The 23,881-nt window shown below is 50.9% G+C and overlaps 1 protein-coding gene across 5 annotated transcripts in view; it reads left to right on the forward strand.

Moving 5' to 3' along the window:
- LOC129687914 (protocadherin gamma-C4) overlaps nucleotides 1-23,881 on the forward strand; it is a 32,987-nt gene that overhangs the window by 6,833 nt on the left and 2,273 nt on the right. For 2 of the 5 annotated variants that reach the window (XM_055622534.1, XM_055622535.1), the window contains exons 2-3: nucleotides 10,898-10,956; nucleotides 19,249-19,337. In XM_055622534.1, coding sequence (XP_055478509.1) covers nucleotides 10,898-10,956; nucleotides 19,249-19,337 — 148 coding nt within the window. Of the gene's footprint in view, nucleotides 1-1,439; nucleotides 3,981-5,427; nucleotides 8,012-10,571; nucleotides 10,738-10,897; nucleotides 10,957-19,248; nucleotides 19,338-23,881 lie in introns of those variants that run through there. The other 3 variants (XM_055622533.1, XM_055622531.1, XM_055622536.1) reach the window with 3 other exon arrangements.

The following is a 23,881-nucleotide window of genomic DNA, read 5'->3' on the forward strand; positions in this document are numbered from 1 at the left end:
CACACACACACCCAGGCGGCGGATTGACAGCAACACCGTGGTAGAGCAGGCTGATCCCTCACTCAGCTCGGTTCCCACCGAGGGTCCAGCAGCCTTGTCGTTTGGTTTTGTATTTGGGGTATGAGGAGTTTGTTTTGTTTCCACATAAGAGCACAGAACTGCCAGATCTCTCCCTGTGGATTTCAGTGCTGGGTGCTGGCCTAAGCACAGTCAGGAAGGTCCTGGGCAGAAGAACACTTTCTCTGGTAGCTGTTGCCAGTGTAGGCAAAGATTTGGATGGATTAACATCTCACACTTAGGTCTGTGAGTTTTTCTTCCTCAGATGTGTTTACTGTTGGAGTGTGGCTTGCAGGGTACCAATGCTGTAAAAATGTGCTGCTTCTGCGCCTTGTGCTTAGTAGGCAGGCTGCTAAGGGTGGGGGTGGGGTGAGATTAAGTCTCCAACTACAAGAGGCCCCCTGGGGCTAAGTGAAAGGCTTATCCTTTTGAAATGGTCTCTGTTGGTAATTATCAACATATCATGAATACTGGAGTGTCAGATAAAGGAGATTTGTAGGCTCGAGGTTGGCGGTAGCGGACCCCCATCATTCAAGAAAGCTGTTCAGCCTGTGAACATTAGCATTCTGCCAGGTAATGAGATCTAGTCCGGAGGAAGTCCCAGAGACCGGTTCTCACTTTTGGAACGGCTCCCAATTCTGGCTTCCACCACCTACTTCCATACTGTCCTTGGAATCAATGAATGGTAGCGTGTCCTACTGTAGCAAATGTCTGAATAAGAGGTTTGGTTTCTGCCCTGCCTTCTGTTACAATAAAAACGCGTGCTGTATAAATTTAATTGGCTTCATTAATGTGTAAGCCTTCTCTGCAAAGAGAGATAATCTGGGGAGGAGCCGAATTTTTGAGACTATGCAGTGCTTCTGATAGGCTGATGCTTCAATAAGACCAGGCTGAGATGGAAGCTACTCATTTAGAATATTGGTTGATGACAACACTGGCTTGAACAAAGTGACCAGTCTCAAATGGCCACTAGCTTTCCAGGGCTGCAGGTTGCTAGGGCTCAGGAGGTAGCTGTTTTCCCCGCGAAAAGGGGCGGGGCGAATTGATGTGTTGGTAGGGGGGATACGTATATGTTTCCTGCCTCTCCGTGGTGATAACGACCCACGGACATAAACGCGAGGTGGGCAGGAGGAAGGTCGAAAGAAACGTTAGTATTTATCATCTTGGGGGGTTTGTTATTTTGGGGTGTGTGTGTTTCCTCCCAGGGCTGCGACGCATTAACCCTGCTGCTATTGGGACATTCTCTGCTCAGCCTATTGGCTGAGCCCAGGAGTTGCTGCCTGCCAATCGGGTCGTGAAAGGCAGACAAATCTACCCCGCCACCAGCAAAAAAACGGCGCGTAACCCTTGCTGCGCCGGCGGAGCCGCGCCAGACGTGGCGCGGGGAAGGGAGATAGGTGTCTCCAGCTGCTGTGGCTGTTAGGGGCGGGTCAGCTTCTTTGGCTTCTCCGGACCAAGTAGAGACTTGGCGGATGGCAGCAATGCCCAGCAAGGTGAGAAGCTGGGTAGAAATTTGGTGGGGGGCTACCCTTTTGTTCCTCTTTTGCCACCTGGGCTACGTTTATGGGCAGATCCGCTACCCGGTCCCAGAGGAGTCACAGGAAGGGACTTTTGTAGGGAATGTCGCCCAAGATTTTCTGCTGGATACAGAGAGTCTCTCAGCTCGCAGGCTGCAGGTCGCTGGAGAGGTGAACCAAAGACACTTCCGTGTGGATTTGGACAGCGGAGCCCTGCTCATCAAGAATCCAATCGATCGAGAGGCACTGTGTGGGCTCAGTGCCAGCTGCATCGTGCCCCTGGAGTTTGTAACCGAAGGGCCTTTGGAAATGTACCGAGCGGAGGTTGAGATCGTAGATGTGAATGATCACGCCCCCCGATTTCCGCGGCAGCAGTTGGACTTGGAAATCGGGGAAGCGGCTCCGCCAGGACAGCGGTTCCCCTTGGAAAAGGCGCAGGATGCAGATGTGGGGAGCAATTCCATCAGCAGCTACAGACTAAGCTCCAATGAGCACTTTGCCCTGGATGTCAAGAAGCGCAGCGACGGCAGCCTGGTCCCAGAGCTGCTTCTGGAGAAGCCTTTGGATCGCGAGAAGCAATCCGACTACCGCCTGGTGCTGACTGCTGTGGATGGGGGGAATCCCCCTAGATCTGGCACCGCAGAGCTCCGGGTGTCGGTGCTGGATGTGAACGACAACGCCCCAGCCTTCCAGCAATCCAGTTACAGGATCAGCGTGTTGGAGAGTGCGCCAGCGGGCATGGTACTCATCCAGCTCAATGCCTCTGACCCAGACCTGGGACCTAGCGGTAACGTCACCTTTTCCTTTAGTGGTCACACCCCTGATCGCGTGAGAAACCTTTTTAGCCTTCATCCCACTACAGGAAAGCTCACCCTGCAGGGGCCTCTAGACTTTGAGAGTGAGAATTATTACGAGTTTGATGTGAGGGCACGTGACGGGGGTTCTCCAGCCATGGAGCAGCATTGCAGCCTGAGGGTGGACCTCTTGGATGTCAATGACAACGCCCCCCACATCACAGTCACCTCGGAGCTAGGCACTCTACCCGAGAGCGCAGAGCCTGGCACTGTGGTGGCGCTCATCAGTGTGCAGGACCCGGACTCCGGGTCAAATGGAGATGTGAGCCTCCGCATTCCCGACCACTTACCATTTGCCCTCAAGTCTGCCTTCAGGAACCAGTTCTCCCTCGTGACCGCTGGACCCTTGGACCGAGAGGCTAGATCCAGTTATGACATCATGGTGACTGCTTCTGATGCCGGGAACCCGCCCCTGAGTACCCACAGGACTATTTTCCTCAACATTTCAGACGTGAACGATAACCCACCCTCATTCTTCCAGAGGTCACATGAGGTGTTTGTTCCTGAGAACAATCGCCCAGGGGACCTGCTTTGCTCCCTTGCAGCCTCTGACCCAGACTCTGGCTTAAACGCACTCATCTCATACTCTCTCTTAGAGCCCAGAAATCGAGATGTGTCAGCTTCTTCCTTCATCTCTCTGAACCCCCAGACAGGAGCTGTTCATGCCACTAGATCATTTGACTATGAACAAACACAGACCCTGCAGTTTGAGGTGCAGGCCCGGGACAGAGGCAGCCCACCACTCAGCAGCACTGTGACGGTGCGCCTGTTCGTGCTGGACCTCAATGACAATGCCCCAGCTGTGCTACGCCCTAGGGCCAGGCCAGGCTCCTTATGTCCCCAAGCATTGCCTCCATCGGTTGGCGCCGGTCACTTAGTCACAAAGGTGACGGCTGTGGACTTAGATTCAGGCTACAATGCTTGGGTTTCCTATCAGCTCCTGGAGGCCCCAGATCCCAGCCTGTTTGCAGTCTCCCGGTATGCGGGGGAAGTACGGACGGCTGTTCCCATCCCAGCTGACCTCCCACCCCAGAAGCTGGTCATTGTGGTGAAGGACAATGGCAGCCCACCCCTCTCCACCTCTGTTACCCTCCTAGTGTCCTTAGAGGAGGACGCCCATCCAGTTGTCCCCGATCTTCGAGAATCTTCAGCTCCCAGGGAAGGAGAATCCCGGCTAACCCTCTACTTGGCTGTGTCCTTAGTGGCCATCTGTTTTGTCTCCTTTGGGTCTTTCGTGGCGCTGCTCTCCAAGTGCCTTCGTGGGGCTGCCTGTGGAGCAACGTGCTTTCCTGCGGGCACCTGCGCCTGTCTCAGCAGATCTCGGAGAAGGGAGGGCCTTCCTCCTTCCAACGGGATCCTCCGGATCCAGCTAGGGTCAGAAGATCCTATCAAGTTTGTGGACGTGGGAGGCCACTCTCATGGCTGTACACCGTTGGCGTCCGCGCCCACTCGGAGTGATAGCTTCATGATGGTGAAGTCACCCAGTGCGCCTATGGCAGGGGAGCCAGTGCGCCCAAGCTGTCCACCCTCTGATCTTCTCTATGGGCTAGAGGTGAGACCTTTGCAGGCTCAGCCAATGCCTGAGGGTTATTGTGACCTAGACATATGGCTGGGCCAAGCGCCAGGGAGTCCTGACCTCCCTGTGAAAGCCCACAGTGTCGCCACCACTTTTGTGAGTAGTAACTATCTTGTCAATGTTCTACAAGTATTTCTTGAATTGACCAGTGATTAGAACTCAGGTGCCCATAGATTAGAGCCGGGGGATGAGTAATGGCTGTGGTTGAGAGTAAGAAATAAAAGTAACTGATTATCAAGAACCAAGCTGCTGTGGAAGCATGCTAATGGAATGTGGGAACATTGACCGAAGCTAGCACAAGTGTGGGCTGGCCCAGGACATCACCCAAACCCAGGATTTCCTCCTCTGTTCTTTCTGATGAGAGGGCTGTGCATCTCAGGCTGTTAGCTCTGGATTACCATCTCCAACCGGTCTGATGGTAAACTAAAAATCTTTGTCCCATGTTATCTGGTGTTCTCTAGCCCTTCAGGGGACTATTTATTTGGGGGGGGGGGGAGAGAAAGATAGAGTCAAAAAAGGAAAGAGCCAAGGGAGCACAGGGGTACAGATCAAAGTAGTAGCCAAGATTTGGGACTCCTTACATTCCTGACATGGATGTGAAGTAGACAGGTGGTGGGGGGGGGATGGGGAGGAAACGGCTCTTACCTCTTTGGGGAAAAGCAGTAGGTGATCACTCAGTGTCAGAACCCTGATATTCTGGGAATTTTTAGGGGGAGTTTTTGAGTTCAGTGAAACTATCAAGCCTAGAGGCCATTCTGGCCCCTGGTCATCCTCCAGGGCAGCCTAGATCAACCCTAAAAATGTTCCCTTTCCCAAAAGCTGTGGTGTTCCGTTCACATTCTGAGTCCAGAGCCTCAGAAAAGCCAAGTCCTTTAGTCATCAGCTGGCATTGCTGGAGAGCAGGGCAAGACTTTAGGAGGGCCTGACAAAGCTTTAAAAAAGTATTTAGTAGGAGCTGGGGGGGGGGGGGGTTGGAGGAAAACACCACGTGGGTTTTGCATCTCCACGAGGATGCATTTCTATTGGTTCACGCAAAACAGTGGAAGCTTCTGAAGTCACGCAGGAAGTTTCTGGGACACAACACTGAGGAGGGTTGTACCCATTGAGCACTGAGCCATCAAACTTGACTGCCAACAGGGCTGGATCAACCTGCAGCACGAATGCGCGGGGAGGCAGGAGGCTTCTGTGGCACAGATTTTTTTCAGCAACTGTTCCCAAGGTTTCCAGGACCGAGGAGACTACATAATTGGTTGAGAGCAGACAGACTTTTTGGCCAATCAAACTTAGAGCCGAGGTGGGGGAATCTGCTCTTCCTGCCTGCCTCTCCTCCTCCAGCTCCCTAGCTCCACTTACATTTAACTTCCCTCCCCCACCCACCCCCGCCAGTTGGTGACTAAGAAAGGCTGCAGGCAGGCAAACCTCAGAGCAGTTTTTTTTAAGAGGCTGGAAGGAGACATAAGAGACTTCAGCTTCTGCATTCCAAGCCCTGGGTTTTTACCTTGGAGACAGGACAGCACACTTACTCTCCAAGAAGGGACTCCTGGGTCATGGGGCCTATGGCATCCCCACAGCTCGCTGGGAAATGGCAAGTGCTGTATATGTTGTCCTTGTGCTGCTGTGGCTGGGTGTCTGGGCAGCTTCGTTATTCAGTGGTGGAGGAATCTGAGCCGGGGACTTTGGTGGGGAATGTTGCTCAAGATCTAGGCTTAAAGGTGACAGATCTGTTGAGCCGCAGGCTGCGATTGGGCTCTGAGGAGAATGGGCGCTATTTTTCCCTGAGCTTGACGAGTGGTGCTTTGGCAGTGAGTGTAAAGATTGACCGAGAGAGCCTGTGCGGAGCCAGCGCTAGCTGCCTGCTGCCAGTACAGGTGGTAACTGAGCACCCCTTGGAGCTCACCCGTGTAGAGGTGCAGATCCTGGATCTCAATGACAACTCTCCTAGCTTTGCTACTCCTGAGCGAGAGATGCGCATCTCAGAATCAGCTGCGCCTGGAGCCAGATTCCCACTGGACAGTGCTCAGGATCCAGACGTGGGCACCAACACTGTGAGCTTCTATACTCTAAGCCCCAACAGTCACTTCTCTCTCAATGTGAAGACCCTAAAAGATGGGAAGCTGTTCCCAGAGCTAGTGCTAGAGCAGCAGCTAGACCGTGAAGCCCAGGCAAGACATCAGCTGGTGCTCACTGCTGTGGATGGGGGGACCCCGGCCCGCTCAGGGACCACTCTTATCTCTGTCGTTGTGCTGGACATCAATGATAATGCCCCAGCCTTCCAGTCCTCAGTTCTACGTGTGGGGCTTCCAGAGAACACACCCCCAGGCACACTACTGGTCCGTCTGAATGCCACTGATCCAGATGAGGGCACCAATGGCCAACTAGACTATTCTTTTGGAGATCATACACCTGAAGCAGTGAAGAATCTCTTTGGCCTGGATCCTAGCAGTGGAGCAATCCATGTGTTGGGTCCCGTAGATTTTGAGGAGTCAAATTTCTATGAAATTCATGCAAGAGCCCGAGACCAGGGACAGCCAGCCATGGAGGGCCACTGTGTGATCCAAGTGGACGTGGGGGATGCTAACGACAACCCCCCTGAGGTGCTACTGGCGTCTCTGGTCAACCCTGTCCTAGAGAGCACACCGGTGGGCACGGTAGTGGGGCTGTTTAATGTGCGAGACCGAGACTCGGGTAGAAATGGTGAGGTGAGCCTGGATATATCTCCAGACCTACCATTTCAGATCAAGCCTTCTGAGAACCACTACTCACTGCTCACCAGCCAGCCCCTGGACCGAGAGGCCACCTCCCATTACATCATCGACCTGCTGGCCACTGACGCTGGCTCCCCTCCCCTCCACACACATCTCACCATCAGGCTGAATATCTCAGATGTCAATGACAACGCACCCCACTTCACCCAACAGCTCTACACTGCCTATATCCCAGAAAACCGGCCGCCAGGCTCTCTCCTCTGTACCGTTGCTGCCTCAGATCCAGACATGGGGGATAACGCCCGCCTTGCCTACTCTATTGTAGGAAGTCAAATCCAGGGAGCCCCAGCCTCCTCTTTTGTGTACGTCAACCCCGAGGATGGACGAGTCTTTGCCCAGCGGACTTTTGACTATGAATTACTGCAGATGCTGCAAATCGTGGTGGGGGTCCGAGATTCCGGGTCTCCCCCGCTGCATGCTAACGCATCCCTCCACGTGTTTGTCCTTGACCAGAACGATAATGCCCCGGCGGTGCTGCACCCACGACCGGGCAAGGAGCTCTCGGCCCCTCAGCGGCTCCCTCGCTCTGCCCCTCCCGGTTCTTTGGTCACCAAGGTGACAGCCGTGGATGCTGACGCTGGTCACAATGCGTGGCTCTCTTACTCTCTGTTACCACAGTCCACCGCCCCCGGCCTGTTCCTTGTGTCTGCCCACACTGGTGAGGTGCGCACCGCCCGGGCCTTATTGGAGGACGACTCTGATACCCAACAGGTGGTGGTCCTGGTGAGGGACAACGGTGACCCTTCGCTCTCCTCCACAGCGACGGTACTGCTGGTTCTGGAGGATGAGAATGCGGAGGAAATGCCCAAGTCCAGTGACTTCCTCTCACACCCTCCTGAGCGATCAGACCTCACCCTTTACCTTATTGTGGCTCTAGCCGCCGTCAGCCTCTTATCCTTAGTTACCTTCATTTTCATGTCAGCCAAGTGCCTGAGCGGGCATGAAGATGGGGACCGGGGTGGGGGCCAGTGCTGCAGGGGCCAGGACTCACCCTCCAGGGAGTTCTATACGCACTCCAGCCCCAACCTGCAGGTGAGCTCAGACGGCACACTCAAGTACATGGAGGTGACCCTGCGGCCCACAGACTCTCAGAGCCATTGCTACAGGACATGCTTTTCTCCGGCCTCCGACGGCAGTGACTTCACTTTCCTCAGGCCCCTCAGCGTTCAGCAGCCCTCAGCCCTGGCGCTGGAGCCCGAGGCCTTAAGGTCCCGCTCTAGTACACTACAGGAGCGGAGCCAGGTGAGGGCTGGGCGCCGCCATTGCGACCCCCCCCCCCGGGGTGGGGGGACGCGTTGCCGTCCAAGTAAGGAGCTTTGATCTTGCACTCGCTCTTTGCACAGAGCTGGCTCCTCTGCTTGGTTGCATTTGAAAGCGGATAATCGGAGAGATAGAGGCAAAGATGGAGCTCTGAGCATTCGGGGGGTGGGGAAGGTTGTGGGCCAGAGGAGGTGGGCTCAACTCCCTTCTCGCATACAGAAAGGCTCGCGCCCCGCACCGCTGCTGGTGAATTCTCACTGATCTGGCAGATCCTGGGGGTCCCGCGGGGAGGCCTCCACAGACCCACGCTGCAACCCCCTGGGCGCCAGCTCCAGTGCGATCTGCCACTCCTGAGTCTTCCTCCTCAGTTTCTCCCCGCTCTCACCCTCCGTGACTTCGCCCTTCCTGTTCACTTCAACTCTGTTTACTCCAGCTCCAGCCAACCACTGGTATTTGGCTAGGGCTGGCCGGTGGCCTTGGTGCTGGTCACGCCCACGCGCCGTCCCTCCCCCGTTCACCCTCTGAGCTGCCCCGCCCACTCCCCCCTTCCCCCGGAAGGTGCTCTTGGTTGACTGAGACCTGGTGAGGTTCCCAGGTCGAGCCTGTGCAGGACCAAGCGAGGGCTGAGGGGTTTCTCCCCAGCCTTCCCCAGACACTCTAGCTGACTGTCCCTGCCATCCTGAGCTGAGTCCTGAATGTCAGGAGTGATGCTGGTCCTCTAGGCTCGGGACAGGCGGAACCAGTTAGCCCCAGTCTGGCCGGGACTGGGGCTCTGGATAGAGACCCTCACTCTCAGCACTTGCACCCCTCTTATGAGACAGCGCTTTGGTTGGACAATGAGCTGTTGACCCCGATGTCAACAGCGACCCTTTCCTACTCCTAGAACTGGGTTCAAAACTAGGCTTTGGCTCCGTCGGAAATTTGCTAGATCTAGGGTCATGGTTTGGGGAGGATGATCAGGGACATGAGACTTGGCAAATCTTCCCTCCTCGGACAGATGGGAAAACCACAGCTTCTGCCAGATGCCAGTGGCAGCCCTCAGATGCAGGGAGACTGAAATGGCAAAAGGAAAAAAAAATGTCTCCACAAACCGAGAAGCTTCAATTCCAAGTCTGTCCATCCTCCACCCTGCCTCTACTGTGTGGCATTTATATGCTGAAACATCTCCAGATACTTCTGATAGTTGATTGAAAGAGCTCTCCTTAAAGAGCCAGAAGCACTCAGCCGAGGCAGGCAGATCTCTGAATTTGAGGCAAGCCTGCACTACATAGTGAGTTCCAGGACAGCCTGGGCCACGCAGAAAACCTATCTTAAAACAAAACACAACACAACAACAAAAACAAAACAGAAAGAAACAACCAAACCAATAAGAACCAGGAAATTTCATTTGCCCCTCCTACCACTGTTCCTGCATTGTTATTTGTATTAGCCTGATAGTCATTACTTTCACAGAGATCAAACAGCTTTCTCAAGGTCAGAATAAATGATGATACAGAGCCTAACACAGATCTGTTTAACCCCAGTGTGTGTTTTGAATAGCTTGGCACTTGGAACTTGGAAAGTTGAGCAAGAGATGGTTGACATCTGATAGGATGAGAGAGGATGGAAGTCATTCCTCATCAGGACCTCAAGGATGGAAGAAAGTCTTTTGGGTTTGCCTTTCTCTGCAGCCCTCACTGAGCAAACTTCTCCCTGATCTTCCCATATGGGTGTAGAGTTTCGCTCCACTCCACTGTCAGATCACAAACTCCATCCTCATGCTCATTCTACTGCCAAAGGGTACAGTGGCTGAGGGTCTGCACCCTTCCCCACAGCGCCCCAGCACGGCACCCAGTGCACCAGGGATCCTTTCTGGGTTCCACTCACTCTGCTGTCACTTGTGAACCTCAGTGTGAGTCACTGGCAAGTCCTGGGTCTTCCTTCTCCCCAGGGTAATCTGAGATGCTCCCACTCCTCCTCTTGGGAGCCTGAGTGAGAATTAATTACCCAGCACATCCCAGAAACTGGTGAAGTCATGGCTGTAGGGGAATGTATGGCCGGCGGGCGGGCGGCCACATCCCCTGGAAGGACCTGCGGGGCTTAGAAATTCAGTGGTGGCTGCAGAGCCCTGCACAGTGAGCTGGGTGGGAGAGGACTGCGAGCAGCTGGAGACTCAGGCCGCTCGGCGGAGGTGGTAGAATGTGGTCCCTCTGGACTCCATCCATCCCAGCCATTTTCTCTGCCTTGGACAGAGCTGCCTTGTTCTCATCTCCTTAGTCACAGGCCATTGTGCGGCATGAAGTTCTGGGGGTGAGAGGCATCCTGGGCCTTGGATGCCCTATAAAGGCCCAGGCTGGCGTGACTCCTAAATTAATAATGTATTTAGCTGTGGGAAGAGGTCTTTGAGAGCAAGGGCCTGGAGGAGGTGTCCCTTGGAACGTGTCAGTGCACAACTTGGCACGAAAAGGGTTACCCCCGAGCAGCAGCCATCTTGCTGCAGCTTGCTTTGTTCCCAGCTGAGGAGCTAAATGCTGCTATTCTAGGCTGCTGGGGTTTGATCTAAACGTGCCTCTGCCATTTGAGGAGGGCCACTTTCCTGCACCCTTTCCCCAGTTCCAGTCCTTGGGCTGGGAAGTTCCGAGCCCGGGACAGAAAAGGGGGATCCGTTTCCTCAGCAAAGAAATCTGTGCTTGTTCACAGCTCAGATGAAGTGTTTTGTTCGTCCTAGGGTTGGTTCTCCCCACCCCCACCTCTGGAGACATGTATACCATCCCCCTACCCCTTGTTCCTTTGCCTTCCTTTACCCACTCCCCGCCCCCTCTCCCAGGGGCTCGGTAACACCTCACTGCTGTGGGGTACTCAGCTGCTTTTCCTCTGTTTTCTCCACAGCAAGCCCCGCCCAACACCGACTGGCGTTTCTCTCAAGCCCAGAGACCTGGCACGAGCGGGTAGGTGACTGACTCCACAGCCCACCCTCTTCTCTGCGGCATTTTCTCGGTGATGACATAGGAGGAGATGAGGGGAGGGTTCGGCATTTTCTACAAATGGCTTCTTCCCTCATTTCACGATTTCAAGGAAGCTTTTGTCTTCTGGGGGGCTGCTATACAGACCCCAAAAAGAGATGCCTATTTTGGAAGCAAAATTCACCCACTCACCCTCTTCTTCTCCTGGGGGGGGGTGCTTTACACACCCCAGAAAGAGATGTCTACTTCGCCTATTTTGGAAGCAAAATTCACCCACTCACCCTCTTCCTTCTCCCAGCCACACACATTTTCCTATTTCCAATTTCCTGTCTCTGCGGGACCCAAGAATAGACAGGGGTGGGGGTAGGGTGAGGAAGGCTTTTGTACCTATCCGTGTTTACATTTTCCGAGCAGGGCTCTAGTCTGTGGCTTGAGTAGAGGAAGTGGGCCAAGAGAAAAGCAGGCTGTCTCCAGTCTGAACCTTCCCTGAACCTTGGAGGAAAATGGGAGTGGGAGGGAACGAGGGAGGAAGGAAGAGAGAGAGAGGGGAGAAAAAGAGAGCTTCAGCCCAGCAGTAGGAAAAGGAAACCGCACAGCTGGAAATGGCACTGCTTATAAAATGATGTGTTCACATAGCAACATGAGAAATAGAAAGTTGCCCTAAGGAGAGCCCAGGCAGGTCTCCCTCGCCCTGCTTCTCCAAGCGGCCTTCAGAACTCAGACCTGCCCTGCCCTGTCTACCTGCTGGATTCGGTCTCTGCCTTCTCTTTCTCCAGCCGAGTCTCCCCCACTTTCTCTCTCCTCTCTGCATCCTCCTGAAAGTCTGTCTTAGTTGGCAGTCTCTGCCTCTTCCTTTTTTCATCCCTTACACCTGTGTCATCTTGCCCTGGTCTGCACCTGTCCTGTCCTGTGCCTGCTGTGGCATGGTGCTCAATAAAAGTGGAAGGGATGAAGACATTTGATTCTTCCTAGTGCCAGACTGTTCTTCCTTTCTCTTTGTCTCTGTCCCTTTACTTGTCCCCTTCCTGTCCTCTTTTGTTTGTCTCCCAGTCCAATCATTTCCTGTGTCACTATGGTCTTCTGTCCATGCTGCATCCTATTCTCTCTCTCTCTCTCTCTCTCTCTCTCTCTCTCTCTCCCTGCTTCCCTTTCTGTTCTAAGGCTCACTGTGCCATTCAGTCTCCATGTCTATTCTGCTTCTCATTCAAAGTCAGTCTCTCTCTCTGACACACACACATACACACACACAATTCCTGTCTCATTTCTTGGCACTTGTAGGCAAGCCAGCACCCAGGCGCCTCCTCCTGGGGCCCCTCACACATGGAGCCTTTGATAGCTGCTCTCCACCACTAACCCTCCCATCCTGACTGCCCCAGCTGTTCATTTCAATCCAGTAGAAATTCCTGCTGAGACAGGAACCCCCTATGGGGGTGGGGAGGAGGATGGACTTCAGTAGAAAGACCTTCAGTTGGTCTGAGGGGCGTGGGATGAGATCTGGGCCAGGCTGCTACGCAAAAGCTAGGAGCTGGGAAGAGTCAGTCCAGCAGGGAAGCAAGGCTTGGGCTTGTTCCCTTCCTATGTTTGTCCAGATGCTAAGATGGTGAGTTTAGAGGCTTCCATTCTGCTTTCTCCTCACAACCAATCCCTAGCTACAAGAACCAGAAGCTTTGAGTAAAGGCAGATTCCAGCTCCTAGGCATGTGTCCTAGGCATGGCCAGGCTTGTCTGCAGCTTCAGGAATGCAAAGCACTTCCTAGAGGGCCCCTAGAAGGGAGCCCAAAAAGGATGGAGCTGCTGTTGCCCCTGCTTTGACCCCAGCTGTTTCCTTTTTCCCTGCTGGCCTTGCCAGCCTTCTGTAGGTTGTTCTTGTATTCATTCATTGAGTTTTTATTAAACATCTACTGTGAGCCAGGCACTGTGCTAACATGCTTGTAAGAATGAAAAAGCAGACACCATCCCCCAAACCTGAAGTTCCCAGGTCAGCAGAGGAAACAACCTCAACAAAGCACACTAAACAAACAACCCCAAAAGCAAAAACAAACAAAACCCCCTCCAGTTACAAATCAGTTCTGTGAAGAAGAGGGTGAGTGTAATAGGGGATGCTTCCAGGAAGGTGACATTTGAGTTGCAGCAGCTTTGACCGGATTGGGCAATTGTGTTCCTTCTACCCTGGCCAGCAAAGACCCTGGCCCTGAAGCAACAGCCATTGCTAGTCTTAGAAGCCCCAACAGCTGTTTCTCATATACCCCTCTGGAACATCTTTCCTGTGCTGCAGGTCCCTCCTCATCAGTGAGAGGCTTTGGTGACCTGGAGTCCATAGTGGAGCTTTTGAAGAGATGGAAAAGGCTCAGAAGGCCCCTTCCGTAGTTAATTTGCTGTGGCTGACTCAGGCCCAAAGTGGCCAAGATGAAACAAGCATCAGGGTGTAATCCAAAGGGTGAATCCCTCCATTCATTTAGCCCCTAGTGAGGACCTTCTGCAGTCCTGCACCATGAGATAGACAGAGATAGCCCCAACCTCACGGAGTCGGCAGTGTGTTGAGTGTTGTGAAGAGCAGCATGCATGGGGATCTGACTTAGTCAGAGGGCAGAATGATAGCAGAAGGCAACAAGGGTGAAATCTGAAGGGTTGAGTGCAAGTCAACCACCTGAAGACAAGGAAGAACATTCCAGATGTAGGAAGGACCCATGCAAAGGCCCTGTGGTGAGGCTTCTTGAAATGAACAGATTGACAGGGAGTTTTCTCTTGGCTATCATTTTGATAAACAAACTGGATGAAGAAAGGCAATTTCTCATACTCGGTGTAATCCTGGTTACAGCCCTCCACTGCTTCTCTGCCCACTATCTGGTCCACTGTCTGCCAGCCCATCTGGCCAACCCCATCAGGGTTAGAGCAGGGACAGTGTTGAAGTCTTTGAGAACCCAGGGCGAAGTTCAAGGCAACAATAGGTCACACTGCCCAGACAAAAGAGAAAGAATACTGTTCCAAAGTCCTTGCTGTGTGTTTTTCCTTCCCACTCTGCCTTCTTAGGTCATCATCTGGCTTCTGATTTCAAACACTGTCGTTCCAAGCCTTAAGCCCAGCAAGCTATTTCTCTCTTTCAGGCTGTAACCTGTTCTCTGCCTGGCTCGGCAGATGTTCCCAGAGTCCCTGGTACCACCTTGTTCTTCTTTGTGGTTCTATGTCATACTCTTTTCCAATCTGTGTCCTTCTATTCCTTCTCTCTGAGACGCTATGCCTACTCCCTCTCTTTCTCTCACTCTCCCTCACTATCTCCCCTTAGTCCCCTCTCAGATTGGACAGTTGTTCAACAAACAAATAGCAGCCTTTTTTTTTTCCTGCTCATAAAATAGTACATTCTCAAGCTGGAGAGAAGACTCAGGCTCATAGATTTAGAGCGCTTGCTGTTCTTCCAGAAGCCAGAGTTCGGTTCCCAGCTCACTATGTTTCTCAAACAGGAGAGAGAAAGAGAGAGAGAGAGAGAGAAACTCCATAATCTAGGAAGAACTACAAACATTTTAATTTAGAAAAAAATACAGACATGAAAATAGACAGTATGCTAAAGTTCTCAGATCCTACCATTCGGTCCTAACTTGCTGTCCTGTCTTATGTTGTTGAGACCCCCACCCTGTATCCCTTAAATTATTTCAAAGCAAATCCTAAACATTACATAATTTCATCTGGGATTTCTGTCTTTTATTGGGTGTGTTAATGAATGTCTTTAATCCCAGCACTCTGGAAGCTGAGGCAGACACATTTTTGTAGAATTGAGGCCAGCCTGGTCTTCAGAGAAAGTTCCAGGATAGCCAGGGCCACATAGAGACCCTGTCTGGGAAAAAAAAAAAATTTTTTTAAAAATATGCATTTTGCAATTGGTTCAGTGTCTCCTAAGTCTCTTGATCCTTTTTAGTATAAATGTTTCTTTCCCATCATTTTTATCTTTTGGTTGCAGTTTATTCATTGAGTCATTAACACGTTTATTATATATCTTTCTAAGCATTTTTATTTCTACAGTCACACAGCATCATAAGCTTTGTTTTTGTTTTTTTATTAAAGTCTGGCAAACTCGTTCATAATATTACTAGTTGTTTTTTTTTTTTTAATGGAAATTGAGGTCATCTTTCCAGTATCATTGCAGCCTATTTTTTCTTTTTTTATAACATGTTATATGAATTCCCCCATGGCAGTAAAAACTCTTCAAAAGTCATTAAAGTATTATATAATGCACCTCATATGGATATATATTTATAGATATAGATACAGATATGGTGCTAATAGAGTCTTGCTTTGCTAACCAAATACACATACATTCACATTTGAACATAATTAAGTATAGGCTACTGTCAGTGTGGCTTTCCTGGGTTTCTCACTTTTTCTTAGCACAACACAGGGAATACTTTGTTGCAGCCCAGCCCTTATCCCCAGCCTCCACATACAAGGGTAGCCAAAATATGTGAGTGCTTGGAAAATGGGCTCTTACCCGCAGTCCATCTCCTTCATGTTGACTTTTGTTTTCAAATCTTGGAAGAGGCCCCTGAATTTGCTGATGGGGTTCCAGGCTGCCTTGCTGAAGCCAAGTTTCTCTGTGTGAGATCATCATGGGCTTTAGGGTCATATCAGGCCAGATGGGAGTTGCCATGTCTGCCACCGACCTAGCTGTGTGTGACTTTGAGAAAGCCTCCAAGCCCTGCCTTCATCTGCCGGAAATCAGGGATAACCATAACCCTTATCTACAGGGTGGTTCTAGGAATGAAACAGATGAACACATGGACCAGCAGGTCCGGGGCACAGCACCCCTCCCACTGTAACTTCTTGCCCAGCTTCTAGAAAGCTGGCAGCCTGCCCACCTGTTTGGCCTGTAGTCTTCAAGCATTTTCCTGACAGTCCAGTCCTCACGGTTCCAGGCTACCCTTGTGCTCACCTCTACCACCATGGCAGCGATACCACCCACTGCCAGGGCATCTCCTGACCTGAGTCACCTCCATCTCTGTTGTCCCACACCTTGATCGGCCCCTGAGCTCAGTCACCCCAGACTGAGGTTCCCGGATTTTCATGGAGACAAGCGTTTTCATGAAGCTACCTTCTTTGGATCCCTGTCTTTTTGGGGGACCCTCACACCCTCCATTCTTGCTAGGGGACAAGAGTGAGTTTCACATAGTTAAATCTCACCATGACAACCTCCCCTTCTAAGTGCCTCAGGAGCTCTCCAGAGCTGAGGGAGAAGGAAGCCAAAATATTCAGTGTTCACTTTGCTTCCCCAACCAATGCAGATCCCCAATGCAGAGTTCCTAAGGAACTCTCCAGGCCCCTCCCCTGCCTTGAGAGCTGTCTTCCACACGCTCTGTCTCTTGGGTGACTTGTTTTTGTTTTGTATTTTGCACACACAGACAGGGTTTCTCCTTTCTCCATGTAGCCTTTGTCGTCCTAGAACTTGCTCTGTAGACCAGACTAGCCTTGAACTCAGGGATCCACCTGCCTCTGCCTCCCTAGTGCTAGGCACTAAAGGCGTGCGCCGCCATCATCCAGTACACACATTGAGTGTTTTCAAAAACAAACAAACAAACAAACAAACCTCGATTGACTATTCACTTGAACACACGCAAGCACGTGCATGCCTCCACACGCACGCACAGCTTCTTCCTTCAGGAACCATATGAAAGAACTACAGGCATCAGAACATTTGATACAATGCATACCCTTTAGAACTCCTATACAATCATAAAAGAATGATATTTGAGGAATTTAACATTAATATAATAATACACAGTCCACTAGGGTCTGTAGTAGAATGTAGTAGACATTCCCAAATGCTCTCAGTGTGTCCTTTAATCTCTTCTTTTAAATTTAATCTTAATTTTTAAATTAAATTTAGAATTTGATCAAGGCCTACCTACGAATTGCATGTGGTTGCTGTCTCTTCCTCCTGCTTTAATCAAAACAGCTTCCCTGCCTTTTTTTTCTTTTTTTTAATGAAATAGCTATTTTAAAGCATCCAGACCTGTAGTCTTTTAAATGCCTATAGTCTAGAGTTTGCTGAATTCTCAACAGTCTCGGTAGGAACATTCCATAGGTGGTATTTTGGACTTCTTACTGACCGCATCAGGAAGCACTTATGCCAGTTTGTTCTGTTACCACCATCTGACATCTGCTTCTCCTGCTATCAGAACTGCTGTTTGTTCACTTGGGAAAAGCTGTGTCCCCAGACTTCTTCATTACAGTTATTCTCGTTTTTGTTTACCTGTTTCTTCTAGACAAGCTCTCTCTGTGTGGCCTAGGCTGGCCTCTTACCCTAGGGCTCACCTGATCGCCCAGCCTCGATCTCCACCATGATGAGACTACGGATGTACATCATAATGTCCATCCATCTGAAGCTGTTTTTATTTCTTTACCTTCTGCTAGGCTGGACACAGAACCCCAAGTATCCTGCATGCTAGACAACCACTCTGCCACCAAGCCACTCCTTGGTCTGTTTGTTTAGACTGGTCTTCCTGTATTACCCAAGCTGCCCTTACACACACAACCTTCTTCCCTCAGACGGCCAGGGTTACACACACACACACACGTGCACAATCACACACGAATGCACTTGCTGTCTTCCACTCCTCAGGGTCTGCCCTGAAACTAAATTCTTCTCTTTTTGGGGGTGGGGGTGGCTTTGTTTTTTTTCCTGAGACAGGGTTTCTCTGTGTAGCCTTGGCTGTCCTGCACTTACTTTGTAGTCCAGGCTGGCCTCGAATTTACAGAGACCTGCCTGTCTCTGCTTCCCCAAGAGCTGGGATTACAGGTGTGTGCCACCACGCCCAGCTACTCTTCTTTTTACTTCATGTGGACCTTACTTCATGAGGACCTAACTCTCTCTCCCTGGAGCTCTTCTCATTGGTGTGTGTGTGTGTGTATATATATATATATATATATACTTGTTTCTTTGAGGCAACTTTATCGCTGTGTAGCTCAGACTAATCTGAAACTCTCAACTAATCTGAAACCCCCCTACCCCCCTGCCTCAGCCTCTCAGTGCTGGGATTATAGGCGTGTACCAGCAAGGCCCAGCCAGGCAACTACTGTTTACTGGGGAACGTCTTCATGCCAGACTGTGCCAGTGTGTGGCAGAATGTGGGGGGGGGGTTCCTTCCTTCACCCCTGCAAACTAATACGATCCTTGAAAGCCCACACGATGTCTAGGTATGCCTATATACCCCTATAATCCCAGCACTCGAAAAGCCAAGGCAAGAGAATTGCTGTCGTTTGAGGCCCACATGGGTTACATGAGTTGTAGGCCAGTCTGGCTTACAGAATGAGACTGTCAGGAAAACAATAAAAAACAAACAAACAAACAACAACAACAACAACAAAAACAGACTTATTGAGACAGGAAGGAAGGAAGGAAGGAGACACACTCAGAAACTGTCACCATGGAAAGGGTCCCCATTGAGCATAATCAGTTGCAATTTCTTAGCACCCTTAATAATATATTTAAAAACATGAGTCACTTCATGTTTTCAACGCACAGTGAAGTGACCGAATGCAGTCCCAGGTGCTCAGGCTTCCTGCTGGGTGCTTCAGTAGGAGGCTGACACACCAGTCCCCATACCACAGAGGTCAGTGTAAGGTAGAAGCCGATGGGACAGGGCCCAGCCCAGCCCTGGTGAATTTTAGAATCCTCTGACCTTGGAACACATTTTATTTGCATTGCTAGAATAAAGGCTGTGGTTTGCCATTCTGCAATCAGCAAGAGTGAGCTTCAAAGGGAAGTGACTGGGAAACCGATGACAGACTGGGAAAGGAGGGGGGTGGGCATGCTTGGGAAGCAGGATGGCCAGTTTGGTGTGACTGTAGACTTTATGCCCGAGGGCTTAGGAGAACACTGATCAGACCTGAGTCTAGGAAACTGCTGTGGGGTATTCTGGGGCCTCCTGAGTTCCCTGATAATTTCTCTCTTGTTCCTGGCTCTTCATCTAGTTATGGGACATTCTCTCAGATTGCCTCTTTCACTGTCCTCAGAAGATGGCCTGCCATCTCAGGCTGTGACAGTAAATCACACCCTATCACGAAGAATGGAGGGATGGCATTCACTTAATGTATGCATAAAGCTGACTGATCCTAGGGGGATAAATTTATTGGGGTCTGGCTTCTGAAGGATTATATTAACTCCTCCTGTTCCACTCAGAAGCAGGTCTTAGGCATGGGGTGGAGATAAAGGATAAGGGTGGGGATTTGGGAACCCTGGGAAGAGGCTGGAGGAGAATAGGTGGGGCTGACCCTGTTATTGTCTCCCCAGCTCCCAAAATGGTGATGAAACCGGCACCTGGCCCAACAACCAGTTTGATACAGAGATGCTGCAAGCCATGATCTTGGCCTCTGCCAGTGGTAAGTGGTACCCATGGGTATGACAGGGTGGGAAACTGTGGGCGGGGTGCTGCCCTCATACCTATGGATGGGTATAAGTCTGTGTGGCTTCTCTGGAAGATCAGGTGACTATCCATGACATGGCGCCATGTTGAGGGATAACGAAGGGGCTGAGAGGCCCCGAAATGCCCAGAGCAAAGTGAACAAGTTGTCCTCCAAGCAGATGTGAGGGGAATGGTTGCAAGTCTAGCTGTGAGCTGTGTATGGAGGCACACACCTGTGATCTCGGTATTCCATAGGGCAAGGCAGGAGGGTTTCCATGAGTTTGAGGTCAGTCTGGGTTAGAAAGCAAGACCCTGTCTCAAAACCAAACAAATCCGACCCCTGAAAGGACTAGCACATAGCTGTCTGTCACCATAGCTCTTCCACATACTGACCTTGTAACATGGAGCAGTTTGTTCTCTTTAAACTTCAGCTTCCTCAGCCAAGAAAATGGGACAACAACCCCACTAGATTATATAGTGTGGACTGAAGGAGAGGCACAGAGTATGGTACTGGGCCTGGCACATTCTAGTACCCCTTATCGGGTCTGGATGTTCCCAACAGATTCTAAGAAGACCGGGCTTTTTTGCTCCCCTGGGCTCCAGACCAGGACTGTAGTTTTCCCACAAGGCTAAGAAAGGGCTTCAGTTGGTTGTAGCATCGATTCAGGATTCAGCCAATGGTTGTATATGAAGAGTCACAGGGTGCTCTGCAAGGCAAGTGGAACCAGCTCACTAACACTTAAAGAGGACAGGCTTTGGAAGAAGACCAACCTGGGTTCAAATCCTGCTGTCCCCACTTAGGAATGAGGCATTAAGTATACTATCAAGCCCCCGTGGGCCTCACTTTCACTTATGAAATATTTATACATCTCATTGTGCTGTTTGAGGGTCAAATATAAGGTCCTCAACATAGGCTTGGCAGAGAGTGATTATAGTAACAGTGCTCTAATTGATTAATCATTATCTTTATTGCCCTGGAGGGATAAAAGAGGAAAAACAAAAGCATTTTTCTTTCTTTTGAGACTGGGACTTATGTAGCCAGGCTGGTTTCCAACTCCATATACATCTGAGGATGACCTTGAACTCCTGATCCTCCTGCCTCCACCTCCTGAATGCTGAGATTATAACTGTCTGAAACTCTGCCTGGTTAATAAGGTTCTGGGGATGAAACCTGCCCTCGCCCCGGGGATTTGTGGATGCTAGGCAAGCACATGCCAGCTTCAGAATCTGAATTCTAGTACAGATTCGAAGGAGCCACAGTAAAACTCATCACTTTGTATTCTAATCCAAACAATTAGATTAAAACAGAATAAACTGTAAGAAAAAGAATTTAAGACCTGTTGATAAGGACTAATGTCTGGCCCAGGAAAGCACAGCCTGTGGAAAGCTTACAGAAGAATAAGGCTCGGGCCTAACACATGAAAGCTCTTGAGTGTGGCTGGGGTAGGTAGAAATCCAGGAGAAGCATCCCTATAATCATGGCAGGATGTGTGCTAGTCAAACCTTTGGGGCTTTAACCAATCCTCTCTAGGATGACAGTTATAAGGCAAGCTGTGCTTGGCTTTTGGAGGAGGGATGTGAAATGCCACTCACCTGCAGCTTCCCAGTATTCAGCACAGATGTGATTTCTAACTCAGTTTTGCTCCCAGGGACATGCTCTTTCTCCCACCATCACCTTTGGCCTATACATACAGCATTGATTCTCTCTTAGGTGACTAGACCTAGAGGCCGAATTCCTCCCGGTGCCCCCTCCATTATTCTCTCTGATTAGAGTTGCCAGATAAAATCTAAGGTTCCCAGTTAAATGTAAATTTCAAGTGAATATATGCTTTTTGTTTTTGAGGCAGGGTTTCTCTGTGTAGCCCTAGCTGACCTGAAACTCAGAGATCTGCCTACCTCTGCCTCCCAAGTGCTGGGAGTAAAGGCCTGTGCCACCATGCCCAGCCATATAAGTTTTACTCTTAAGTCCTTTAACTGTTTGCACAAGGCAAATTATTACAAACAAACAAACAAAAAAATTCTCATCTTCTGCCCAAAATTCAGAGATAGCTGAAAACTATGTATTTTTACTTGTTATGATTTACTAATCTTACCCTTGATGTCTGTGATTGAATGAGGCCTGGCCTATAGCTGACCAAAGGGCGGGAAGGGGTGGTGCAGATGATGGGGGCTTTCAACCTCTCCAGACAGGGCTGAGATCCTTGAGAGGCCAACTGCATACACTAGGCCTGGGGAGATGCCAGGTCCAGCTCTTGAGGGAGGTAAACAGGTCTCTTCAGCTATTGTGGCCTTAAGCCCTAAGGCCAGAAAGCAGTGTTTTAAGCTCAAATTCAGATGCTAAAAACAGACATGGAAACAGTATTTATGGCCCAAAACCTTCCCAGAAGGTCTCCTTGGAGTAGTGCCATGGCCAAATGCAGGCTCCCCTGTCAGGGCCTCCACCCCTCCAGCCCACACAGGACCTGACCCAAGGCTGAGCCATGGGCTCTGGGGAATAGACTAGAGGATGGAGGTGGCAAGGTCAGGCCCTGCTCTCACTTTCGCACCTACTTCCTAGCCCTAGAGCCTGAAAGGCTCCTGGAGCACAGCCCAGCCCAGCCAGCCCAGTGAGGGGAGAAAGGAGGGGCCCTTGAGAGAGCTCTTAAATAAAACTTGGAGGAGGTGCACCCAAAAGCAGGCTGTGGTTTGCAGTTCTGTCCGTTTTGGGCTCGCTTCCTTGGCTGTCTCTGGCTGTTGCTATTGTGGAGTCTTTGTCTGACTTGGACTGGCAATATTAAGGGGACCAGGGGAGGGTGGTAATGACTTTGGAGCTGGAGGGAGGCCAGCACCCTTCCTCCAGCTGGAAAAGATCCTGTCTCTTTGCATTTCTAAGTCTTTGTCTTCTGGGACTAAGAGAAAACGCTGGTCCTAGCTTAGGCCAGTGGATCTTTGTGTGGGGGGGTGGGGGGTGGGGAGCAGATATAGCTGGAAAATCCACTGGAGTCTCTGAACCAAAGCTGGCAATCTAGCCCCTCCACCCCACTCCCACCTGACAAGCCCAGATCCAGATCCAGAGATGGGGCAGCTGAGTTCTGTAGGCCCTGAGACAAGATCAGGCAGCCACTTAAAGCAGAGCTGACTGGGCAGGGGAGCTGACCCGGCAGGGGAGTTCGTTCTGCGTCTCCAGTCTCTCGCCCCTGATTCATCTCAATTTCAGACTCCCACAAAGTGGCCATTCTGAATGAGTCTCAGAACCTTGGGTGATTGTAGAAAGTGGCTGGGCCCGATTTCTTGTCACTCAGTGAAGCACTTCCTGTCTTTCTGCTCAGTCTCACTTCTCCATTCCTCCGCATTCCTTCCTTACTGAGTGCTTGGAGGTGGAAGCCGACACACAACATCTTCTCAAGCCCCAAACACACACACACACACACACACACACACACACACACACACACACACAGAGAGAGAGAGAGAGAGAGTCTTCTCAAGCCCCTAAAATCACTTTGGAATCCTGGCTCTTTGAAACTGGATCTGAGCCCTTCCCCCTTCCTTTCCCAGGCTGGAGGAGGCTGTCCCCTCGAGGGGAGGGGTGGGCCACGGAGGACTGCTACCTCCTGGAGTTAATTAGGGAAATGTCAGCAAATGAAAGGGCTGAGGAGGGGTGGGCAGCTGTCCCCTCCTGCCAGGCTGAAGGCTCCCTGGAGGCCTTCAGCCCCAGGACGTCGGGGAGTGGAAATAGAGGGTTGTGAAATCCAGACTCTGGGGTACGGAGGTGGAGAGAGACTCTGGCACATCTCTGCTCTCCTTTCTCTTGCTTTTCCCTCTTACCCGAACTGGAAAAATTTCTCAGTCCCTGGTTGATGTCCCAGAATTACTCAGCCTTTCTGGCTTTAGTCTACTAGCTCCAAGGTCTAGGGTGGAGGCAGAGGCTAGGGGAAAACTCTCCCCTGGCCAGGCGGGGCAGGGCCTTCCTGGGGCTTTAATTCTCTGCCTGGGAATAGAGTTTCAGAGCCTCCAGCCGAGTATCTGGAAGTCAAACTCCCATCTCCCTCCCAACCACCGGCTCCATTCAGAAAGAGTATAACTGGGTATAACCGGACATGAGGATGACAATGAGCTGGCAGCAGTGCCTAGCATTTATTAAGCACTTGTCAAGTGCCAGGGCACTGAGCATCTGTTTCATTTAATCCTCATAGAACCCCTATGATGGGTTATTTCTGTGCTTCAGCTGCTGGTTGGACTCTAGTCATCTGGAGATCTCATTCCCATGCAGATAAGGACCACTCCAAGCTTCAGTCTCTTCCTGTTTAGGGGGAAGTTGCCCTAAGTGGTACACCCGAACAGAAGAACACCCTTGCACACACATTAATGGCAGAACTGCTGAGGTGCTTCTCCAGGCCATAGTTAGGGGAGGGTAATGCACAAGTCATAGTCCAGTGTAGAGTGTAGAAGCCAGGAGCAAGAACTTGAAGCCTGAGAGAAATGCCAGCTAGCACATTTTGAGCAATCAACACACACACACACACACACACACACACACAC

Source organism: Psammomys obesus, unplaced genomic scaffold, assembly GCF_907164565.1.
Source record: "Psammomys obesus unplaced genomic scaffold, mPsaObe1.curated_primary_1811, whole genome shotgun sequence".
Lineage (NCBI taxonomy): Eukaryota > Metazoa > Chordata > Mammalia > Rodentia > Muridae > Psammomys > Psammomys obesus.